The following is a 22,238-nucleotide window of genomic DNA, read 5'->3' as shown; positions in this document are numbered from 1 at the left end:
TCACGCCTCTCCACGCCCATGGGGGCATGGGGAAGCGTGAATATTAATTTCTCTTTAGCAGCGGGGACAGGCTCCTGTCCATCTGCTGCTCTCCGGCACCAGAAGGGCCCCCCTTGACTCAGGGGCCCCATAGCAGCTGGGTGTGTCGCTATTAGCGACACTCCACTGGCTGGGGGGCCCCTGGAGCAGTGGAGGCCCTAGGCAGCTGCTGGCCAATATGCCAGCAGGTGTCAGTGCCTGGGCCCACTGGAGAATCCTCCGGTTCTCCAGTGGGCCAGTCCGAGCCTGAGCCTAAGGAACCTATAAGATGATACTTTAGCGCTCAGTGATCGGTGTGAGATCTGCAGCTCATGATTATTATTACCCTGTGATGTTCCCCTTATGCGTCTTGTTCTTTAGATTTGACTAAACTTCCCAGAACTTCTCGTTTCGTTTTCTGCTGAGAATCTGACACATGAGAGATCTTCAGACTTTTGAGGACGCCCTTAGTTCTTGTTGCAGCCCACCCTGCAGGTGCAGCCGCTCCTCCCAGGGGACCCAGTTGTTGAGAATGTTCTGCTCCTGTGACTTTGTGTTTCTGGCTCGCTGAGCGGTGCCCTCAGTTACTCGCTGTCAGTTCTGGGGCCACCATGCTGCTCCTCCTTGTCCTCTACCTTGGGATCCCCTGCTCAGCCGAAAATCCAGATCACAGCGGGATTATCACCGTGCCTGCAGAAGGTAAGAAATGTGCCCAAATCTACTAGTGATGATCCCTACTGAAAAGCCCAATGCTCCAATCCTCGACTCTCAGGATTCTTTGTTGATCCCTACTATGGTTATTTCCATTTTATAGTAATCAGCCCTCGATATTGTAGAAATAACTTTCCCGCATCCTATAGATCCATATTCAACAATCTATGACGATCCCTACTGTAATAATTATTTGGTAGTCCCTACTCTGGTTACAGTATCATTACCCCTCTGTAATAACTCTGCCTTTCCCCATGGTAACCCACAATGATCCTTCCCTACTCGTCCTCCAAAATGATGATCCCTACTCTCCACACTAATAGGATCGCTGGCCTATAAAATATGATTCTCATTCCATCTAATAGACCTACATGATGTGGTCCCCATAATGATCCCTATGTGATGACGATCCCTAACAATCTCAAATTCCCTGATTTCTGTAACAATCTCAAATTCCCCTGCAATATTATTCTCTTTTTGTTCTGTATTCTGAAATGATCCATTCTGTGCACTTTCAATGCTGCGATGATCCCTACTCTTCCTACACTGCAACAATCTGTAGAAATATGCGGAGATGAAGCTGTTACGCATTACCTACAGCGTTCCCTACTCTTCCCGCTTTATCATGCTCCCTTTTTTCTATCTACTCTATGATAATCTGTAAAACCCTATGTGATGTATTGCCTACGGTGTTCCCTACTCTTCCTACAAAGTCCAGGTCCCTTTTTTTCTGCCCACCCTATGATCCCTACTCTTTCCACGCTTTGCATTGTAAAAATAAATAAATAAACAGTATACATTATTATGGGCTTTACTTTCTGGTTATTTTAAAGATACTGGGATGATCCCTACTTTCCATAATGTAGAACTATTACTACCATCATCTACCTAGTGACCCCTCTAATGGTCACTATGCGATCATGCTCGGTGTGGCATTCTGCAATGATCCCTACGCCCATCACCTTATTGATCCCTATCCTGTCCTGCTTTCTATGGTATGATAGGATGATCCCTACTCTCTGTACTCATCTGTCTAATCAACCCAGTAATAATTCTTACCTTGTCATGCTTACAGTTTTATTCTTTGATAATCCCTACTCTCTATAACCTAAGACTATTCCTGACATCATCTGGTCAACAATCCCTACTTTATCATATTCTCTGCGGTAATCTGTGATGATCCCTACTCTCCATAATGGAGAGCCTGCCTAGTTACCCCCGTAGTGATCCCTATGCTGTCATGCTCAGCGTGACATTCTGCAATGATCACTACTCTCCAAAATAAAAATTAAACAAGAACTATTACATCACCTTCCTAATGATCCCTACAATGATCCCTACTCTGTCTTGCTTCCTATGGTATGCTGGTATGATCCCTTCTCTCCCATAATCTAGGATTCGCTCTGACATCACTTTCCTAACGATCCCTATCCTGGGAATTTGGGGTGATCTGGGTAAGGTTATTTTTCTTCTTGTAACATCTTCATCTGCCTCCTGGTTTTCTATAAATTTTCTTTATTTTGTGTAATGTTCGAAAAAGTGGAAACCATCAGCAAGCAGGTGCTGACAGATCTGCTTCTGTTTTTAGGAATTTGAGTGTATTCTGCCGGGAATAGATGTGGATCTGATGGGCTGATAGTCCGGGCAGAATCATGTGGCCCTTGCGTGTCCTGTTCGGGGCTACTTGTATCTTAAAGGGATATGCCATAAATTAAAAGTTAGCAAATATACATAGTATAGGGGGTTACACAGTGACGTCCAGCGGCCCTGGATCCTGGAAGCCTTTGTATGGGACAATGCGCAGCGCTCCGCTACTTCCAACAACCCCATACACCATGATCGGAGCGGTGGTCGAGTATGCAGGACCCCGAGCCCCATTCTCCAGATTTCTGGGGGTCCCCAGAGATCAGTGTGTTGTCCTCGACCCTTTCACACGACCTGGGCTCTTCTGGGACTTTCTACAGGTCACAGCTGGAATAAGAACCTAAATCAGTTTCAAGCTTGCTGATGGTTTCCCTATTTAACATGTAAGAAATACGTTCACGAATACGTCCCCCCACAGAATAGGGTGTCGCTGTCGTATGATGGTACGTAGGACGTAGGATCTCGAGTTCCGTCATTTTATATCCTCCGCTCACATCCGAAGCTGCAAATACAATTCTTGGCGCGGAATGATCATTGTGTAATTGTGTAAATGATCTGCTCCCGTCTCTGCAGGTTCCACCTTTCTGCCCTGCGGACATCACTCCTCCGCTCCCGTCCCGCTGGTGCTGAAGCTGCAGATGGAGGAGCGCAGCAACGGCTCGTGGGTGCTGCTGGGGATGACTCCCATCATCCTCATGTTAGATACCAACGTCCTGACGGTACGGCTCGCTCCTGACAACACGTCCAGCAATTACTCCTGCTCCGCGGACGACGCTCCCGGCGATGCTCACCTGTCAGGTAGGTAATAATCCCCCTGACCGCCATGGGAAGCGATCTCGGCACAACTACCACCTCGTAAACAGCACCACCACTGCCCTCAGGCTGTGTCTGGTATTGCAGCTCTGCTCCAGTATCGTGAATGGACAACCACCATGAAATCATACGCAGATCTGTCATTCAGGAATCAGGGAAAGCTGTGTGACAACTGCGGACGTTATATTAGCACTTTATTGGTTGTCGCCCCGCTTTTCCGCACTTTAATGATAAAATCATAGTTTTGTCTGTTTTTTTGGCTTGTGGGTTATCAATATCTCGGGCGGTTACAGGTCTAATACACGATTTTCACATCTCCAAATTCTGATAAAGCGAAAAGTGACCGAACAGCGGTGTCCTCTGTGCACTCCGCCATGTCGGGAAGAATCCGAGACAGGACGGACAGTGCGCTATACAGAAGCCGACAACTACAGTGCTGTGTGTGGGGGTTGTCAGGCAATGTGTCCATCACCAGTCTGTCCAACTACTCAGCATAAGTGGCAATAAGGGGAGGAGGGTTCAAGGAGAACGTCAACAGATGGTGACCAAGGGATTAAATCAGGTTCTTGTGTTACATACAGTATATATTTGTAAAATTCTGCAACATTTCCCCAACAGACCCCTCTGTCCTCTCCAGACTTCTCTGTCCTCCCTCAGACGCCTCTGTCCTCCTCCAGAACCTTAGGCTGCCATCACACTCGCAGTATTTTACATCAGTATTTGTAGCCAAAACCAGGAGTGGAACAATTAGAGGAAAAGTATAATAGAAACATCTGCACAACTTCTGTATTTATCACCCACTCCTGGTTTTGGCTACAAATACTGATGTAAAATACTGATAGTGTGACGGCAGCCTCAGTCCTATCCAGATTCCTCAGTCCCATCCAGACTCCTCTGTCCTCCTCCAGACACCTGTGTCCTCCTCTGTTCCTGTCAGATGCCTCAGTCCTCCTTCAGAACCCTCTGTCCCATCGAGACTCCTCTATCCTCCTCCAGACTCCTCTGTTCCTATCAGACTCCTCTGTCCTCCTCCAGAACCTTCAGTCCCATCCAGATTCCTCTGTCCCCTCCAGAACCCTCTCTCCCATCGATACTTCTCTGTCCTCCTCCAGACTCCTCTGTCTTCCTCCACACTCCTGTCTTCCTCCACACTCCTGTCTTCCTCCACACTCCTGTCTTCCTCCACACTCCTCTGTCCTCCTCCACACTCCTCTGTCCTCCTCCACACTCCTCTGTCCTCCTCCACACTCCTCTGTCCTCCTCCACACTCCTCTGTCCTCCTCCACACTCCTCTGTCCTCCTCCACACTCCTCTGTCCTCCTCCACACTCCTCTGTCCTCCTCCACACTCCTCTGTCCTCCTCCACACTCCTCTGTCCTCCTCCACACTCCTCTGTCCTCCTCCACACTCCTCTGTCTTCCTCCACACTCCTCTGTCCTCCTCCAGACCCCTCTGTCCTCCTCCAGACCCCTCTGTCTTCCTCCAGACCCCTCTGTCTTCCTCCAGACTCCTCTGTCTTCCTCCAGACTCCTCTGTCTTCCTCCAGACTCCTCTGTCTTCCTCCAGACTCCTCTGTCTTCCTCCAGACTCCTGTCTTCCTCCAGACTCCTGTCTTCCTCCAGACTCCTGTCTTCCTCCAGACTCCTGTCTTCCTCCAGACTCCTGTCTTCCTCCAGACTCCTGTCTTCCTCCAGACTCCTGTCTTCCTCCAGACTCCTGTCTTCCTCCAGACTCCTGTCTTCCTCCAGACTCCTGTCTTCCTCCAGACTCCTGTCTTCCTCCAGACTCCTGTCTTCCTCCAGACTCCTGTCTTCCTCCAGACTCCTGTCTTCCTCCAGACTCCTGTCTTCCTCCAGACTCCTGTCTTCCTCCAGACTCCTGTCTTCCTCCAGACTCCTGTCTTCCTCCAGACTCCTGTCTTCCTCCAGACTCCTGTCTTCCTCCAGACTCCTGTCTTCCTCCAGACTCCTGTCTTCCTCCAGACTCCTGTCTTCCTCCAGACTCCTGTCTTCCTCCAGACTCCTGTCTTCCTCCAGACTCCTGTCTTCCTCCAGACTCCTGTCTTCCTCCAGACTCCTGTCTTCCTCCAGACTCCTGTCTTCCTCCAGACTCCTGTCTTCCTCCAGACTCCTGTCTTCCTCCAGACTCCTGTCTTCCTCCAGACTCCTGTCTTCCTCCAGACTCCTGTCTTCCTCCAGACTCCTGTCTTCCTCCAGACTCCTGTCTTCCTCCTCCAGACTCCTGTCTTCCTCCTCCAGACTCCTGTCTTCCTCCTCCAGACTCCTGTCTTCCTCCTCCAGACTCCTGTCTTCCTCCTCCAGACTCCTGTCTTCCTCCTCCAGACTCCTGTCTTCCTCCTCCAGACTCCTGTCTTCCTCCTCCAGACTCCTGTCTTCCTCCTCCAGACTCCTGTCTTCCTCCTCCAGACTCCTGTCTTCCTCCTCCAGACTCCTGTCTTCCTCCTCCAGACTCCTGTCTTCCTCCTCCAGACTCCTGTCTTCCTCCTCCAGACTCCTGTCTTCCTCCTCCAGACTCCTGTCTTCCTCCTCCAGACTCCTGTCTTCCTCCTCCAGACTCCTGTCTTCCTCCTCCAGACTCCTGTCTTCCTCCTCCAGACTCCTGTCTTCCTCCTCCAGACTCCTGTCTTCCTCCTCCAGACTCCTGTCTTCCTCCTCCAGACTCCTGTCTTCCTCCTCCAGACTCCTGTCTTCCTCCTCCAGACTCCTGTCTTCCTCCTCCAGACTCCTGTCTTCCTCCTCCAGACTCCTGTCTTCCTCCTCCAGACTCCTGTCTTCCTCCTCCAGACTCCTGTCTTCCTCCTCCAGACTCCTGTCTTCCTCCTCCAGACTCCTGTCTTCCTCCTCCAGACTCCTGTCTTCCTCCTCCAGACTCCTGTCTTCCTCCTCCAGACTCCTGTCTTCCTCCTCCAGACTCCTGTCTTCCTCCTCCAGACTCCTGTCTTCCTCCTCCAGACTCCTGTCTTCCTCCTCCAGACTCCTGTCTTCCTCCTCCAGACTCCTGTCTTCCTCCTCCAGACTCCTGTCTTCCTCCTCCAGACTCCTGTCTTCCTCCTCCAGACTCCTGTCTTCCTCCTCCAGACTCCTGTCTTCCTCCTCCAGACTCCTGTCTTCCTCCTCCAGACTCCTGTCTTCCTCCTCCAGACTCCTGTCTTCCTCCTCCAGACTCCTGTCTTCCTCCTCCAGACTCCTGTCTTCCTCCTCCAGACTCCTGTCTTCCTCCTCCAGACTCCTGTCTTCCTCCTCCAGACTCCTGTCTTCCTCCTCCAGACTCCTGTCTTCCTCCTCCAGACTCCTGTCTTCCTCCTCCAGACTCCTGTCTTCCTCCTCCAGACTCCTGTCTTCCTCCTCCAGACTCCTGTCTTCCTCCTCCAGACTCCTGTCTTCCTCCTCCAGACTCCTGTCTTCCTCCTCCAGACTCCTGTCTTCCTCCTCCAGACTCCTGTCTTCCTCCTCCAGACTCCTGTCTTCCTCCTCCAGACTCCTGTCTTCCTCCTCCAGACTCCTGTCTTCCTCCTCCAGACTCCTGTCTTCCTCCTCCAGACTCCTGTCTTCCTCCTCCAGACTCCTGTCTTCCTCCTCCAGACTCCTGTCTTCCTCCTCCAGACTCCTGTCTTCCTCCTCCAGACTCCTGTCTTCCTCCTCCAGACTCCTGTCTTCCTCCTCCAGACTCCTGTCTTCCTCCTCCAGACTCCTGTCTTCCTCCTCCAGACTCCTGTCTTCCTCCTCCAGACTCCTGTCTTCCTCCTCCAGACTCCTGTCTTCCTCCTCCAGACTCCTGTCTTCCTCCTCCAGACTCCTGTCTTCCTCCTCCAGACTCCTGTCTTCCTCCTCCAGACTCCTGTCTTCCTCCTCCAGACTCCTGTCTTCCTCCTCCAGACTCCTGTCTTCCTCCTCCAGACTCCTGTCTTCCTCCTCCAGACTCCTGTCTTCCTCCTCCAGACTCCTGTCTTCCTCCTCCAGACTCCTGTCTTCCTCCTCCAGACTCCTGTCTTCCTCCTCCAGACTCCTGTCTTCCTCCTCCAGACTCCTGTCTTCCTCCTCCAGACTCCTGTCTTCCTCCTCCAGACTCCTGTCTTCCTCCTCCAGACTCCTGTCTTCCTCCTCCAGACTCCTGTCTTCCTCCTCCAGACTCCTGTCTTCCTCCTCCAGACTCCTGTCTTCCTCCTCCAGACTCCTGTCTTCCTCCTCCAGACTCCTGTCTTCCTCCTCCAGACTCCTGTCTTCCTCCTCCAGACTCCTGTCTTCCTCCTCCAGACTCCTGTCTTCCTCCTCCAGACTCCTGTCTTCCTCCTCCAGACTCCTGTCTTCCTCCTCCAGACTCCTGTCTTCCTCCTCCAGACTCCTGTCTTCCTCCTCCAGACTCCTGTCTTCCTCCTCCAGACTCCTGTCTTCCTCCTCCAGACTCCTGTCTTCCTCCTCCAGACTCCTGTCTTCCTCCTCCAGACTCCTGTCTTCCTCCTCCAGACTCCTGTCTTCCTCCTCCAGACTCCTGTCTTCCTCCTCCAGACTCCTGTCTTCCTCCTCCAGACTCCTGTCTTCCTCCTCCAGACTCCTGTCTTCCTCCTCCAGACTCCTGTCTTCCTCCTCCAGACTCCTGTCTTCCTCCTCCAGACTCCTGTCTTCCTCCTCCAGACTCCTGTCTTCCTCCTCCAGACTCCTGTCTTCCTCCTCCAGACTCCTGTCTTCCTCCTCCAGACTCCTGTCTTCCTCCTCCAGACTCCTGTCTTCCTCCTCCAGACTCCTGTCTTCCTCCTCCAGACTCCTGTCTTCCTCCTCCAGACTCCTGTCTTCCTCCTCCAGACTCCTGTCTTCCTCCTCCAGACTCCTGTCTTCCTCCTCCAGACTCCTGTCTTCCTCCTCCAGACTCCTGTCTTCCTCCTCCAGACTCCTGTCTTCCTCCTCCAGACTCCTGTCTTCCTCCTCCAGACTCCTGTCTTCCTCCTCCAGACTCCTGTCTTCCTCCTCCAGACTCCTGTCTTCCTCCTCCAGACTCCTGTCTTCCTCCTCCAGACTCCTGTCTTCCTCCTCCAGACTCCTGTCTTCCTCCTCCAGACTCCTGTCTTCCTCCTCCAGACTCCTGTCTTCCTCCTCCAGACTCCTGTCTTCCTCCTCCAGACTCCTGTCTTCCTCCTCCAGACTCCTGTCTTCCTCCTCCAGACTCCTGTCTTCCTCCTCCAGACTCCTGTCTTCCTCCTCCAGACTCCTGTCTTCCTCCTCCAGACTCCTGTCTTCCTCCTCCAGACTCCTGTCTTCCTCCTCCAGACTCCTGTCTTCCTCCTCCAGACTCCTGTCTTCCTCCTCCAGACTCCTGTCTTCCTCCTCCAGACTCCTGTCTTCCTCCTCCAGACTCCTGTCTTCCTCCTCCAGACTCCTGTCTTCCTCCTCCAGACTCCTGTCTTCCTCCTCCAGACTCCTGTCTTCCTCCTCCAGACTCCTGTCTTCCTCCTCCAGACTCCTGTCTTCCTCCTCCAGACTCCTGTCTTCCTCCTCCAGACTCCTGTCTTCCTCCTCCAGACTCCTGTCTTCCTCCTCCAGACTCCTGTCTTCCTCCTCCAGACTCCTGTCTTCCTCCTCCAGACTCCTGTCTTCCTCCTCCAGACTCCTCTGTCTTCCTCCTCCACACTCATCTGTCCTCCTCTGTCCTCCTCCAGACTCCTCTGTCCCCTCCATTTTCCTCTATCCCCTGACAGGGGCTAATCCTCCATGACAACAAAATGATCGGGTGTTGTACTGTTCGGCCTGGTCCTTCTTGCCCCTGACACCGCCTGTCGGGGGAGTGTCACTGTGGGTGGGATGCTCCTGCCGATATCTCTGTGTGCGGTGGTCCCACAGTGTGTGGAGCTTTTCATTAGATTTATTTGATGATGGTGGAGATTCTTGTTGTTCTTATGATGATTAATAAAGTTGTTTGGGGCAGTAAGAGTGAGCCTGTTGGGGGGCTATGGTCCATAACATGTGGGGCCTTTCGCCCTGTTGCCCGGTGATGACGGCCTCTTTGGTGCTGTCGTCGCTTCCATCGCTGTTGTCCCGTATTCCTGGCCCCGGCACTTTCTCCGCCCCACAGCTCCTCTTTCTTCCCCACAGATAGTGAGCTGGATGATGTGGAGGAGCAGCGGATCGCCTGCCGCGCCCCGAGGACCTGGACCAGGGTGCAATGGTCCAGAGGTGACGAGGTGATTGCCATGGTGCAAAGAGCGGGGCCTCAGCTGAGCGTCAAGGTGATGAGGAAGGGGCCATCGTTCATCATCACCTCCATCATTGACGAGGATTCTGGGGGTAGCAATATGACAAAGATGTTAAACGCGACATGTCGATGGTCGCCTCCGCACGGCAACGCGACAGGTGAGATAACTGGACGGACGGGCTGCCGTGTGGTTCAGGGATGGCCGTGGGGGCCGACCAGGGCGCCATGATGGAGTCCTGATGTGGTGATTCCCATAAACCACACATATGGGATACGACGGTGGAGACCCCGCAGCTCGCTGACTTGTCTTGTTTCCTCCTGGCAGGATGGCAGCTGTTCCTGAAGGAGCGATACTGGATCGTCATGGCGGTGGCATCGTCCTCTGCGCTGCTCGGCCTGCTGCTCGCGGGCGGCTTCGTAAGCATAAGACACAGTGCGTGTCACCGTACCCGGGAATCGATATGTTATCATGACCCCGCAGCAGAAAACTCCCACACGTCACTTTCTTGGAGGCTTTGTGCTTCCAGTTTCAAAATCTCTGCTTGTTGTCAGTGAACGGACACAATGTCCGCGCTCACGGGCCTCAAAATCAATCTCCATCATCTCTTGCTTGCAAAAGTGTGGGGTTCGTTGCAGTGTATCGGAGCGTTTTCCTGTAACAAGTCTGTGTCAGATGAATGTGATCACTGCTGTAGCGTATTCTAAGGCCGTGTTCACACGGAGGTTTTTTGAGGCGTTTTGAAATGACGAGTCTTTTACGCGCTCTTTTTTAAGGAATTTTTGAAGCAATTTTTTTCATTTCTGGAAAATTTTTGTTTTCGTTTTTTTTTTTTTTGCAGCCTTCTGATTGGATAGTGCCCAGTATGGAGTGGATTCCATCAGATTCCACTTCCCAGACCATTTTTTTTAACATCTGTTTTGTTTTTTTCCACATCTCTTCAGGTAAAAAAAAAAACCTTAAAACCTCCTCATCTGACCAGAAAAGAGGATTTCCCAAAGAAATGAATGAGAGTTTTCCAAGTGTTTTTTTGGGCGACAATCTGACTTAAAACAAAATTACTAAAAAAAAATCTCAGTGTGAACATCGCCTAAGAGATACTATTCAGAAATATGAGTGAATTGCTTTTGTGACAACCAATATGGCTGCCGAATATGGTGCTTAGTGGCGCAGTAATGGTGGCGATTCACAGAGTCAGATTTACCGCTAACAATCCAAGGAAATGCGAGTGACCATTATACTCCATGTCTTATTACAGGAAGGAGAGCGAGGAGACGCGCCAAGAACAGGTGAGTGCCGCTGCCACGTACAAGACCCTGCAGCTATCAGCGGCGCCGCTGCCACGTACGAGACCATGCAGCTATCAGCGGTGCCGCTGCCACGTACGAGACCCTGCAGCTATCAGTGGTGCCGCTGCCACGTACAAGACCATGCAGCTATCAGCGGTGCCGCTGCCACGTACGAGACCCTGCAGCTATCAGCGGTGCTGCTGCCACGTACGAGACCCTGCAGCTATCAGCGGTGCCGCTGCCACGTACGAGACCCTGCAGCTATCAGCGGTGCCGCTGCCACGTATGAGACCCTGCAGCTATCAGCGGTGCCGCTGCCACGTACGAGACCCTGCAGCTATCAGCGGTGCCGCTGCCACGTACGAGACCCTGCAGCTATCAGCAGTGCCGCTGCCATGTACGAGACCCTGCAGCTATCAGCGGTGCCGCTGCCACGTATGAGACCCTGCAGCTATCAGCGGCGCCGCTGCCACGTACGAGATCCTGCAGCTATCAGTGGTGCCGCTGCCACGTACGAGACCCTGCAGCTATCAGCGGTGCCGCTGCCACGTATGAGACCCTGCAGCTATCAGCGGTGCCGCTGCCACGTACGAGACCCTGCAGCTATCAGCGGTGCCGCTGCCATGTACGAGACCCTGCAGCTATCAGCGGTGCCGCTGCCACGTACGAGATCCTGCAGCTATCAGTGGTGCCGCTGCATCCGCCATCTCCGGATCTCCCTTTATTTCCTCTCCCCTGTAATAGAAATATTGAGCTTCTCTTACTGTGTGGGGGCAGGACGACCACGTGAGGTGCTCCGGACACAGGGGAGGGGGCACCGGATTGTGCCCCTTGTACGGCGCCATCTCTGGGACACGTCCTCTCTCTGTGATGTCAGCGGGTTTATCTATCACCCACAAAGTAATTTTCTCTCCTCATCAGTTTCTTCAAGATGAGCTCAGCCGCCAGGAACCTCTACGCAGACTCCATCAGCCCCCAGACAGGTACCGCCACGTGCTGGGAGACCCCACGACTGCTCCCAATCAATCCCTCCTCGTTCTCTTCTCCCTTTTTTCCGTCTACATATTTCACATTCCTTTTTTTTTACATTTTCTTTCTTCTTTTCTTTGCATTTTACTTTTTTTTCTCATCTTGTTTTTCTCGTGTTTTTCCTTCTTTGCGTTCTCCTTTTTTTATTTCCTGCCTTCTTTATCTCTTTGTATTTTCCTTTTTTTATTTCCTGTCTTCGTTTTCTCCTTTTTTCCTTTCTTCCTATTTTTCTTTTTTTGTAATTTCCCACTTTTTAGTTCACATCCTCTTTTTCTTCGTGTCTATGATGATGACACCAACAATACTAATAATTACCATCATCTTTTTATTCTTTGTGCCACCACCGATCAGACGTCGCCCACAAGGATCAGGACTTCACCTACCAGAACGTGTCTCCATCGAAAGTTGTTGGTAATGATTGTTACTCAGACAAGAGCTCCTTCCTGTCTCTGGGTGAGTGCAGCGCGGTCTCATTACATGTCCGGGATCCTGGGTAGCGCTCGAACGCCTGAGCAGCAGGCGATGTGTTACTGGGAGATTTACAGAGCGCCGGTGACTTCTTCAGGCCTCACCTCTGACCTCCTCCTGTCCAGTTTTTCAGGCCTCACCTCTGACCTCCTCCTGTAAATTCTTCAGACCTCACATCTGGTCTCCTCCTGTTCAGTTCTTCAGGCCTCACCTCTTGCCTCCTCCTGTAAATTCTTCAGACTTCACATCTGGGCTCCTCCTGTTCAGTTCTTCAGACCTCACATCTGGTCTCCTCCTGTAAATTCTTCAGACCTCACATCTGGTCTCCTCCTGTCCAGTTCTTCAGGCCTCACCTCTTGCCTCCTCCTGTAAATTCTTCAGACCTCACATCTGGTCTCCTCCTGTCCAGTTCTTCAGGCCTCACCTCTTGCCTCCTCCTGTAAATTCTTCAGACCTCACATCTGGGCTCCTCCTGTTCAGTTCTTCAGACCTCACATCTGGTCTCCACCTGTCCGGTTCTTCAGGCCTTGCCTCTGGGCTCCTCCTGTCCAGTTTTTCAGGCCTCACCTCCTGTCTCCTCCTGTAAATTCTTCAGACCTCACATCTGGTCTCCTCCTGTCTGGTTCTTCAGGCCTCATCTCTGACCTCCTCCTGTCCAGTTCTTCAGGCCTCACCTCTTGTCTCTCCTGTAAATTCTTCAGACCTCACATCTGGTCTCCTTCTGTCCGGTTCTTCAGGCCTCACTTCTGGTTTCCTCCTGTTCAGTTCTTCAGACCTCACATCTGTTCTCCACCTGTCCGGTTCTTCAGGCCTTGCCTCTGGGCTCCTCCTGTCCGCTTCTTCAGGCCTCACCTCTGTTCTCCTCCTGTCCGATTAATCAAGTCTCACCTCTGGTCTCCTCCTGTCCGTTTCTTCAGTCCTCACCACTGGTCTCCTCCTATCTGGTTCTTCAGGGCTCATCACTGGTCTCCCCCTCTGGTTCTTCAGGCCTCATCATTGGTCTCCTCCTGTCCAGTTCTTCAGGCCTCACCTCTGGTCTCCTTCTGTCTGGTTCTTCAGGCCTCATCATTGGTCTCCTCCTGTCTGGTTCTTCAGGGCTCGCCTCTGGTCTCCTCCTGACCGCTTCTTCAGGCCTCACCTCTGTTCTCCTCCTGATTAGTTCTTCAGGCGTCACCTCTGGTCTCCTCCTGTCTGATTCTTCAGGCCTCACCTCTGTTCTCCTCCTGATTGGTTCTTCAGGCCTTTTATACATTCTCAGCTTCATGTTAAATTGAGCAGATTATGTTAGATAAATGGAAATCACAGATAACAGACGGCAGCCAGATGGCGGTTAAATAGAAAATGTCATTCTGGGAGTATTAACATGGGGCTCCTCATTATTGGGTCATTTAATCATACCAGTATGTATAATGTGAATTAGATGCATACCTTTAACACAGATATTAATGTCTTAATAGTGCCCACACCACATACCTCCACATGGTGCCCAAGTAATAATGCCATCAAGTCCCCTAAAAAAGAACTAAATCAGGATCACAATAACACCGCCATATAATGCCTAAATAGTAACTCAGGAAAGCTCTAGAGGTCCAGGGCAGTTATCTGGTAATGGTAATGTCCCGGGGGGTCCAGGGCAGTTATCTGGTAATGGTAATGTCCCAGGGGGTCCAGGGCAGTTATCTGGTAATGGTAATGTCCCGGGGGGTCCAGGGCAGTTATCTGGTAATGGTAATGTCCCGGGGGGTCCAGGGCCGTTATCTGGTAATGGTAATGTCCCGGGGGGTCCAGGGCAGTTATCTGGTAATGGTAATGTCCCGGGGGGTCCGGGGCAGTTATCTGGTAATGGTAATGTCCTGGGGGGTTCAGGGCAGTTATCTGGTAATGGTAATGTCCCGGGGGGTCCAGGGCCGTTATCTGGTAATGGTAATGTCCCGGGGGGTCCGGGGCAGTTATCTGGTAATGGTAATGTCCCTGGGGGGTCCAGGGCAGTTATCTGGTAATGGTAATGTCCCGGGGGGTCCGGGGCAGTTATCTGGTAATGGTAATGTCCCGGGGGGTCCGGGGCAGTTATCTGGTAATGGTAATGTCCCGGGGGGTCCAGGGCAGTTAATGTTTACAGGCCTCATTCTCAAGTTGCTCCCCGTCGTCTGGTTCTAAGGGGGTTAGCGATAAGGGGATCTCTAGTGGAGCCGAGTGCGGAATGACCGGTGAATGGTGGACAAACGGCAGAGGTCCAGGTGGGAAGAAGGGTCTGCTGCCATGTTCCTGAAGGGTAGGCTGAGGGGCTTCTTTGTGCCCCTCCATGACAGTGAAGCACATGCCTCAGTTTTGTCGTGCTCCTCTCAGTCTCCATTTCTGTTCCACGGGATCCACCGACTCGGTTGTCTCCATGTCTAGAGTCACTTATGAGACCTTGGACCCCCCCCCCGTCCTCCATTTCTCTGTCTCCCCCCCCCCAGTATCAGTAATTTCATCAGTGAAGTTATTTGAGCGCCATCCTCCCCGAACAGTCAGAACAGAAGAGGAAACGACTTTTTTTTTTCTCTTTTCTGCTCTTGTTTTTGTGTCACGCTTCCCCAATTTCTTTGCCTCAAAAACATTTCTCTGATCGTCTCCAGAGTTCAGTTAGAAACCATTATAACCATTATAACAACCAGCCGCATTAAAGGGACGTGAGCGCTGCAAAGGTTCTGCAACTTTCCAACTCCATTTTAATTCCAAACTATTTTCAAGACCTCTGCTTGTTGTCAGTGACTGAGAAAAATTCCTCTGTGAGCTATATTCTCGGCAGCACAACTCCCTGACGCGTTCCGATCCCCGGACTTCCCCTTTAATTGCTTTATGATGTCATTTCCAGGCGGTGATTCCTATTTGGAGCCGATGGCTGAAGGAGGGGATCAGGCGTCCGTCGGTGAGAACGGTTTACTTATGATTTTTGCTCCTTCCTCCGCTCTTCCTTCATAATTTTTGCCCCCTCACAAATACACGTGTAATACCCTCTCTCACCAGCAAGCGGCTGCTATGAGGACCCCACCAAGGATCGGGACGACCATGAGGACTGCATAGGTAACACTCGGTATAATTACGTGAGATTTGCTATGCAGAGCTCAGCAACCAATTACAAACTCATCTTGACTCCTGCGCTCTGCGTAGGCAGCAACTGAGATGACAGAAGCTGCACCGTGCTTTTTCGCAGCTCCCCGCCTCAACGCTCACTTGTAATTTTGTGAGAGAATAGACAGTGACCTAATGGGTGAGCTGTAAAGAAGACAATACAAAATCCCTACGTATATAATAATCTGCATGTTATAGTCCTAGAGTTAGGACTGGGGATAGGGCTCTGATTAGGGTTAGGACTAGGTTTAGCGCTAGGACTGTGGTTAGGGTTCTGACCATAGTTAGTGTTAGACGTAGGGTTGGGATTAAGACTAGAGTTAGATTTAGGACTAGACTTATTCAGGGCTAGTGTTAGGACTAGGGTTAAAGTTAGGACTATATTTAGGATTAGGACTTTTGACTATTATTAAGATTGGGGTAGGGTTTGAGTGGAGTTAGGACTAGGGCTAGTACTAGGATTAGGACAGGGGTTATATTACTGACAGTTAGTGTTAGAAGTACAATGGCTTGCAAAAGTATTCACACCCCTTGGGTTTTTTTTAGCTATTTTGTTATATAACAACCTGTGTGTAAATATTTTTGTAACCTGATTTGTGTGCGATGCATCAGCACTAAGTAGTCGAAGTTGGTGAAATTAGAAAAAAATACCGGCATAAATTAAATTTATGGGATGAAATAACTAAAAATTGGCATTTGCATATGTATTCACTCCTGTTGGGATGAAGCAATTCTCTTCATAAGTCCCATGCGTAGTGACAAAACGTCCACCTGTGTGCGATCTAAGTGTCACATGTCTGTCACTATATACACTTCACCTTTACTGAAAGGACATAGAGGCTGCAACACCATTAATAATAATAATAATAATAATCTTTATTTATATAGCGCCGACATATTCCGCAGCGCTTTACAGTTTAACAGTTTCGAACACAAAAGTCATAAGTAACAACGTTAACAATACAATAATAAAGCACAATAAGCCGCCCCTGCTCGTGAGAGCTTACAATCTACAATGAGGTGGGGGAGATACAAAGTACAGGTGTGTATTTACAATGATGTATTTACAATGAGGGTCCGACCATCTTCAGGGGGTGGGGGATAGATGGAGATAGTGAATGGGCTACACACACACACAAACATAAAATGACTTTGATTAGGGAACGTGGTAGGCCGCTCTGAACAAATGTGTTTTGAGCGAGCGCCTAAAACTATGCAAATTGTGGATGGTCCTAATATCTTGGGGTAGAGCATTCCAGAGGATTGGCGCAGCACGGGAGAAGTCTTGGAGTCGGGAGTGGGAGGTATGGATTACTGCAGAGGTTAGTCGAAAGTCATTTGCAGAGCGCAGCGGTCGGTTAGTCCGATAGACAGAAATGAGGGAGGAGATGTAAGGGGGGCCGCACTGTGGAGAGCTTTGTGGGTGAGAACAAGTACTTTGAATTGTATCCTGTAATGAATGGGCAGCCAGTGTAATGACTGGCGAAGAGCGGACGCGTCCGAGTAACGATTAGCCAGATGGACGACCCTGTCTTCTGATTTATTCACACTGCGGGGCTGGGATTCATGGCCATGCGCTGTGCATATCTTCGCCTGTCACTCATCTCCCTCCGCCTTCTTCAGACTGTGCGGCGTCAGCTGATCCCTAAGCGCATGCCACGGCGATTAGGGATCAGCTGACGCCACACAGTCAGGATTATGTGGACTAGGGTTAAAAGTAGGACTTGATTTATGATTAGGTCTTTGGTTAGGGCTAGGACTAGAATTAGGACTGGGGTTAGGGTTCTGATTAGGGTTAGATTTAGGGCTAGGATTAGTGTTAGATTTAGGAGTAGGGTTAGAATTAGAGTTAGGGTTAGAGTTGGGACTAAGGTTATGGTTATGACTACAGTTTATGTACCAGGGTTAGGATTAAGACTAGGGTTAGAGTAAGGACCAGGGTTAAAATTAGGACTAGGGTTTAAAGTTAGGACTAGATTTAGGATTAGGACAGGGCTATGATTAGGACTGGGATTAGGGTGATTAGAGTTAGCATTAGGATTAGAATTTGGACTGGAGTTAGGGTTCTGACTACGGTGTTAGTAGTAGAGTTAGGATTAAGTCTAGGGATAGAGTAAGGACTACGATTACAAGGACTAGGGTTAAAGTTAGGACTAGATTTGGGATTAGGACTTTGGTTAGGGATAGGACTAGAATTACGACTGGGGTTAGGGTTCTGATTAGGATTAGAATTAGGACTGGAGCTAGGGTTCTGACTACAGAGTTAGTAGTAGGGTTAGGATTAAGACTAGGGTTAGTATTAGTCCACGAGCTAGGCCTCTGATGAAGGCTAGGACTAGGGATAACTGTAGGATTTAAGCTAGGATTAGGATTTTGGTTAGGGCTAGGACAAGGATTAGGGCTGACTAAGGATAGTACTAGTGTCAGGTTTAGGGTAATACAATATTTACATAAAAAACTAAAATATAAAAAAAAGTAAAGCAAATGTGAATGTATAAGTTTATATTAAACTGTTATAAGTGACGGTGGGACGGGGGGTGAAGTCCGTGCTCTGTCCCGGGTGCAGGTAACATGGCTGACGCCTCCTCTTCTGTTTTCTAGATGGCGACTGCTATGAGAACACCAATGAAGAAATTAAAGATGGCTCTGAGGGTGCGGCCCAGGAACCAGCAGGACATGGGCTTGGGTGGGAGATGCTGTGATATAAGAATGGGGCCACTTCATCCATGTTCTTCTCGTGTCTCAGGGTCCCAGTCGTATGAAGACATGAAAGGATCCATCTGTGTCCGGGCGAAGGCCGAGGGTCCTGCAGACGAGGGGGCGACACGAGACGAAGGTGAGAAGCCATCGCCCCAGTGTAGCGACACCTGCTGTCAGACATGTGGTATTACAGACCAGCTCCCACAATGCACTGCTCTGTGGTAACCGCCGATGGGCGGAGTCAGGAAGAAAAGGGGAGGAGACAGCAGGGGCGGGGCTGTGTGATACTGTAAAGCCGGGGAGACTCTGTGACCAAAGGTCGGAGAAGAGATCATGTGATGAGTGTGATCACATCCACCAATCAGAGCAGCCGCCCACGTAATAAATATTACCGCCCCATACCAGATGTATCACCGCTACTCCAGCTATGTCCACTCTTAATAGCAGATGCAGATTCCTATGAAAACATGGAGACTCCTCTGTACTCCCAACCAGACTGTGTTCGCCCCCCACACAAATTCTCTGAGGACCAGAATGAGGGAAGGACGGCAAATCTGGCGGACTCCACTACCCATCAGCCACAGAAAGTGTCCATGGAGCTACAGGAACAAGGTATGTGGGATAAGAAATCACACCATGTACCACCTAAATAATACCGCCATACACTGCTCTAACAACTGTGCTTCTACCCAAATACGCCATACACTGCTCTAACAACTGTGCTACTACCCAAATAATACCGCCATATACTGCTCTAACAACTGTGCTACTACCCAAATAATACCGCCATACACTGCTCTAACAACTGTGCTACTACCCAAATAATACCGCCATATACTGCTCTAACAACTGTGCTACTACCCAAATAATACCGCCATACACTGCTCTAACAACTGTGCTACTACCCAAATAATACTGCCATATACTGCTCTAACAACTGTGCTACTACCCAAATAATACCGCCATACACTGGTCTGACAAATGTACTACTACCCAAATAATACCTCCATACACTGCTCTAAGAACTGTGCTACTACCCAAATAATACCGCCATACACTGCTTTAACGACTGTGCTACTACCCAAATAATACCACTATGCACTGCCTTATCAACTGCTACTACTCAAATAATACCACTATACACTGCACAAATAACTGTCCTACTACCCAAATTATTACCCCCATACACTGCTCCAACAACTGTGCTACTAATACCAAATACCACTATACACTGCTCAAATAACTGCTACTACCCAAATAATACCACCATACACTGCTCTAACGACTCTGTTACTACCCAAATAATTCCGCCATACACTGCTCTAACGACTGTGCTACTACCCAAATAATACCGCCATACACTGCACTAACAACTGTGCTACTACCCAAATAATACCGCCATACACTGCACTAACAACTGTGCTACATCCCAAATAATACCGCCATGCACTGCTCTAACGACTGTGCTACTACCCAAATAATACCGCCATACACTGCTCTAACGACTGCTACCACCCAAATAATACCGCCATACACTGCTCTAACGACTGTGCTACTACCCAAATAATACAGCCATACACTGCTCTAACGATTGTGCTAGTACGCAAATAATACCACTATACACTGCTCTAATGACTGTGCTGCTAGCCAAATAATACCGCCATACACTGCTCTAACAACTGTGCTACTACTCAAATAATACTGCCATATACTGCTCTAACAACTGTGCTACTACCCAAATAATACCGCCATACACTGCTCTAACAACTGTGCTACTACCCAAATAATACCGCCATATACTGCTCTAACAACTGTGCTACTACCCAAATAATACCGCCATACACTGCTCTAACAACTGTGCTACTACCCAAATAATACTGCCATATACTGCTCTAACAACTGTGCTACTACCCAAATAATACCGCCATACACTGCTCTAACAACTGTGCTACTACCCAAATAATACCGCCATATACTGCTCTAACAACTGTGCTACTACCCAAATAATACCGCCATACACTGCTCTAACAACTGTGCTACTACCCAAATAATACTGCCATATACTGCTCTAACAACTGTGCTACTACCCAAATAATACCGCCATACACTGGTCTGACAAATGTACTACTACCCAAATAATACCTCCATACACTGCTCTAAGAACTGTGCTACTACCCAAATAATACCGCCATACACTGCTTTAACGACTGTGCTACTACCCAAATAATACCACTATGCACTGCCTTATCAACTGCTACTACTCAAATAATACCACTATACACTGCACAAATAACTGTCCTACTACCCAAATTATTACCCCCATACACTGCTCAAATAACTGCTACTACCCAAATAATACCACCATACACTGCTCTAACGACTCTGTTACTACCCAAATAATTCCGCCATACACTGCTCTAACGACTGTGCTACTACCCAAATAATACCGCCATACACTGCACTAACAACTGTGCTACTACCCAAATAATACCGCCATACACTGCACTAACAACTGTGCTACATCCCAAATAATACCGCCATGCACTGCTCTAACGACTGTGCTACTACCCAAATAATACCGCCATACACTGCTCTAACGACTGCTACCACCCAAATAATACCGCCATACACTGCTCTAACGACTGTGCTACTACCCAAATAATACAGCCATACACTGCTCTAACGATTGTGCTAGTACGCAAATAATACCACTATACACTGCTCTAATGACTGTGCTGCTAGCCAAATAATACCGCCATACACTGCTCAAATAACTGTGCTGCTATGGTGCTATTACTTGGTGGTATTAGGTAACGTTCACATTTGCATTGTTGGGCGCAGCAACCAACAACGCATGTACACAACGCAGCGTTTTGCCACGCATGCGTTGTCATAAGATCGTACAGAGCAGGAATTTCGGCGCAGGGAAAACGCAGTAGCGTCCTCTGCGCCCTGTCTGTGCGTCAATATGACGCATGCGTCGTAAAACGCAATACAACGCATACCGGCGCATGTCCTTGCGCCCCCCATGTTAAAGATAGGGGCGCATGACGCATGCATCGGTATGCGTCGACGACGCTGCGCCCAACAACGCAAATATGAACGTAGCCTAACATGGTAATTGTATATTGATACTATTGTGTACTTTATGGTATTAGCATATGGCGGTTTTATTAGGTCATTGTATATAGATTCTTTTGTGCACTGGTGCTAGTAATTGGGCGCGGTATGGCGGTATTATATGGGCATTGTATATAGTCCCACTTTCTGCTGTCATTGTAATCCGTACCTCATCCGTGTGCGATGCCAGGATGCGTTTTTTTCTCATCCATATGGTGAGATTTTTTCCCGCATGTCCGTATTACAGACTAGTGTGACCCCGGCCTAACACTTTTTCCTGCTTTTTCTCACTTTTTTTTCTCTTTTGCAAGATGGAGACTTCTACATTTCCTATGAAACCCACAGACTGTGAGGAGCAGACGAGACCCCGCGGCAGCACGGGCGCCATCAGTGCGGACTATGGGGGGCAGGACGGGACCTGAATACACAAGTACGACAGTCTGCACAGAGCTGCGTCCATGGAGCAGGACGGCGATATCGACCACGGACGTCCCCGGGCTGCAGACGGCGACTTTACTGCCCTGAAACTGACATCCAGTAACTCCAGCAGCTCGTGCACTGGACGGTCAGGGATGAGGACGAGGCCCCGGCGTCAGAGAGAGGAGACGCCATCACAGCTCACAAATACAGTCATTATGTTATCACAATTTAATCCTAAAAAAAAAAAAACTTGCAGTTTTCAAATTGACCACTAGATGGCAACAAAGATAATTGGTAAACGAGCAGAGTCTTGATTTACGACTGCTGTAAAGAGCCCGATGTGATCAGCTTTGATTTAGGCTGAGACCACGGCACCTGCCTCATAATTCTGCTCATTACTTTTACATCTTGGTAGGAAGCTTCGATACTGACAATGTTTTATAAAGCAAAAAGGAATAAAAATTCAATAAAAAATGTGAAAAAGAAAATGATTTAAAAAGTTTTCATCCATCATACCCAAATGAAAATGATACCTAGAATAGTGTGGAGCTGCAGTACCGAGAACAGACACGAGAGGGCGCTGTGCATTGTGTACATTCCTCCTGTAAACACTGCCGGATATTGGGAAAAATAAATCCGACATTGCTGAGGATTCCTGTCAGCTCTGCGCTCTAGGAGGTGACTGGTGAGGAGAATATGATTATTACACT

General features: G+C 49.5%; 1 protein-coding gene across 3 annotated transcripts; it reads left to right on the top strand.

The window, feature by feature from the left end:
- Nucleotides 1–432: 432 nt before the first annotated feature.
- Nucleotides 433–22,016, top strand: CD19 (CD19 molecule). 3 transcript variants are annotated; one of them, XM_069734837.1, is made up of 13 exons: nucleotides 433–717; nucleotides 2,947–3,171; nucleotides 9,291–9,548; nucleotides 9,716–9,823; nucleotides 10,647–10,677; nucleotides 11,599–11,660; nucleotides 12,058–12,159; nucleotides 15,032–15,085; nucleotides 15,184–15,240; nucleotides 17,890–17,940; nucleotides 18,035–18,124; nucleotides 18,433–18,600; nucleotides 21,420–21,764. In XM_069734837.1, the coding sequence occupies exons 1-13, from the start codon at nucleotides 630–632 to the stop codon at nucleotides 21,458–21,460; spliced, it is 1,335 nt and encodes a 444-aa protein (XP_069590938.1). In that variant the 5' UTR covers nucleotides 433–629; the 3' UTR covers nucleotides 21,461–21,764. The 3 variants fall into 3 exon arrangements, with proteins under 3 accessions (XP_069590938.1, XP_069590941.1, XP_069590940.1); XM_069734840.1 differs by having other exon boundaries at nucleotides 504–717; nucleotides 12,058–12,117; nucleotides 21,420–21,592; XM_069734839.1 differs by having other exon boundaries at nucleotides 505–717; nucleotides 18,436–18,600; nucleotides 21,420–22,016.
- Nucleotides 22,017–22,238: the final 222 nt, after the last annotated feature.

This window comes from Ranitomeya imitator, chromosome 7 (assembly GCF_032444005.1).
Source record: "Ranitomeya imitator isolate aRanImi1 chromosome 7, aRanImi1.pri, whole genome shotgun sequence".
Classification (NCBI taxonomy): domain Eukaryota; kingdom Metazoa; phylum Chordata; class Amphibia; order Anura; family Dendrobatidae; genus Ranitomeya; species Ranitomeya imitator.
The sequence above is the reverse complement of the archived record's forward strand: the minus strand, read 5'-3'. Positions and strand labels throughout refer to the sequence as shown.

What these genes read in the sequence shown, in the direction of transcription:
- CD19 (XM_069734837.1), top strand. Translation starts at nt 630, where the DNA reads ATGCTGCTCCTCCTTGTCCTCTACCTTGGGATCCCCTGCTCAGCCGAA. An exon ending in AGGGGATCAGGCGTCCGTCG is followed by an intron (nt 15,086 to 15,183) that starts GTGAGAACGGTT and finishes CTCTCTCACCAG; the next exon opens with CAAGCGGCTGCTATGAGGAC. An exon ending in GGGGGCGACACGAGACGAAG is followed by an intron (nt 18,125 to 18,432) that starts GTGAGAAGCCAT and finishes CACTCTTAATAG; the next exon opens with CAGATGCAGATTCCTATGAA.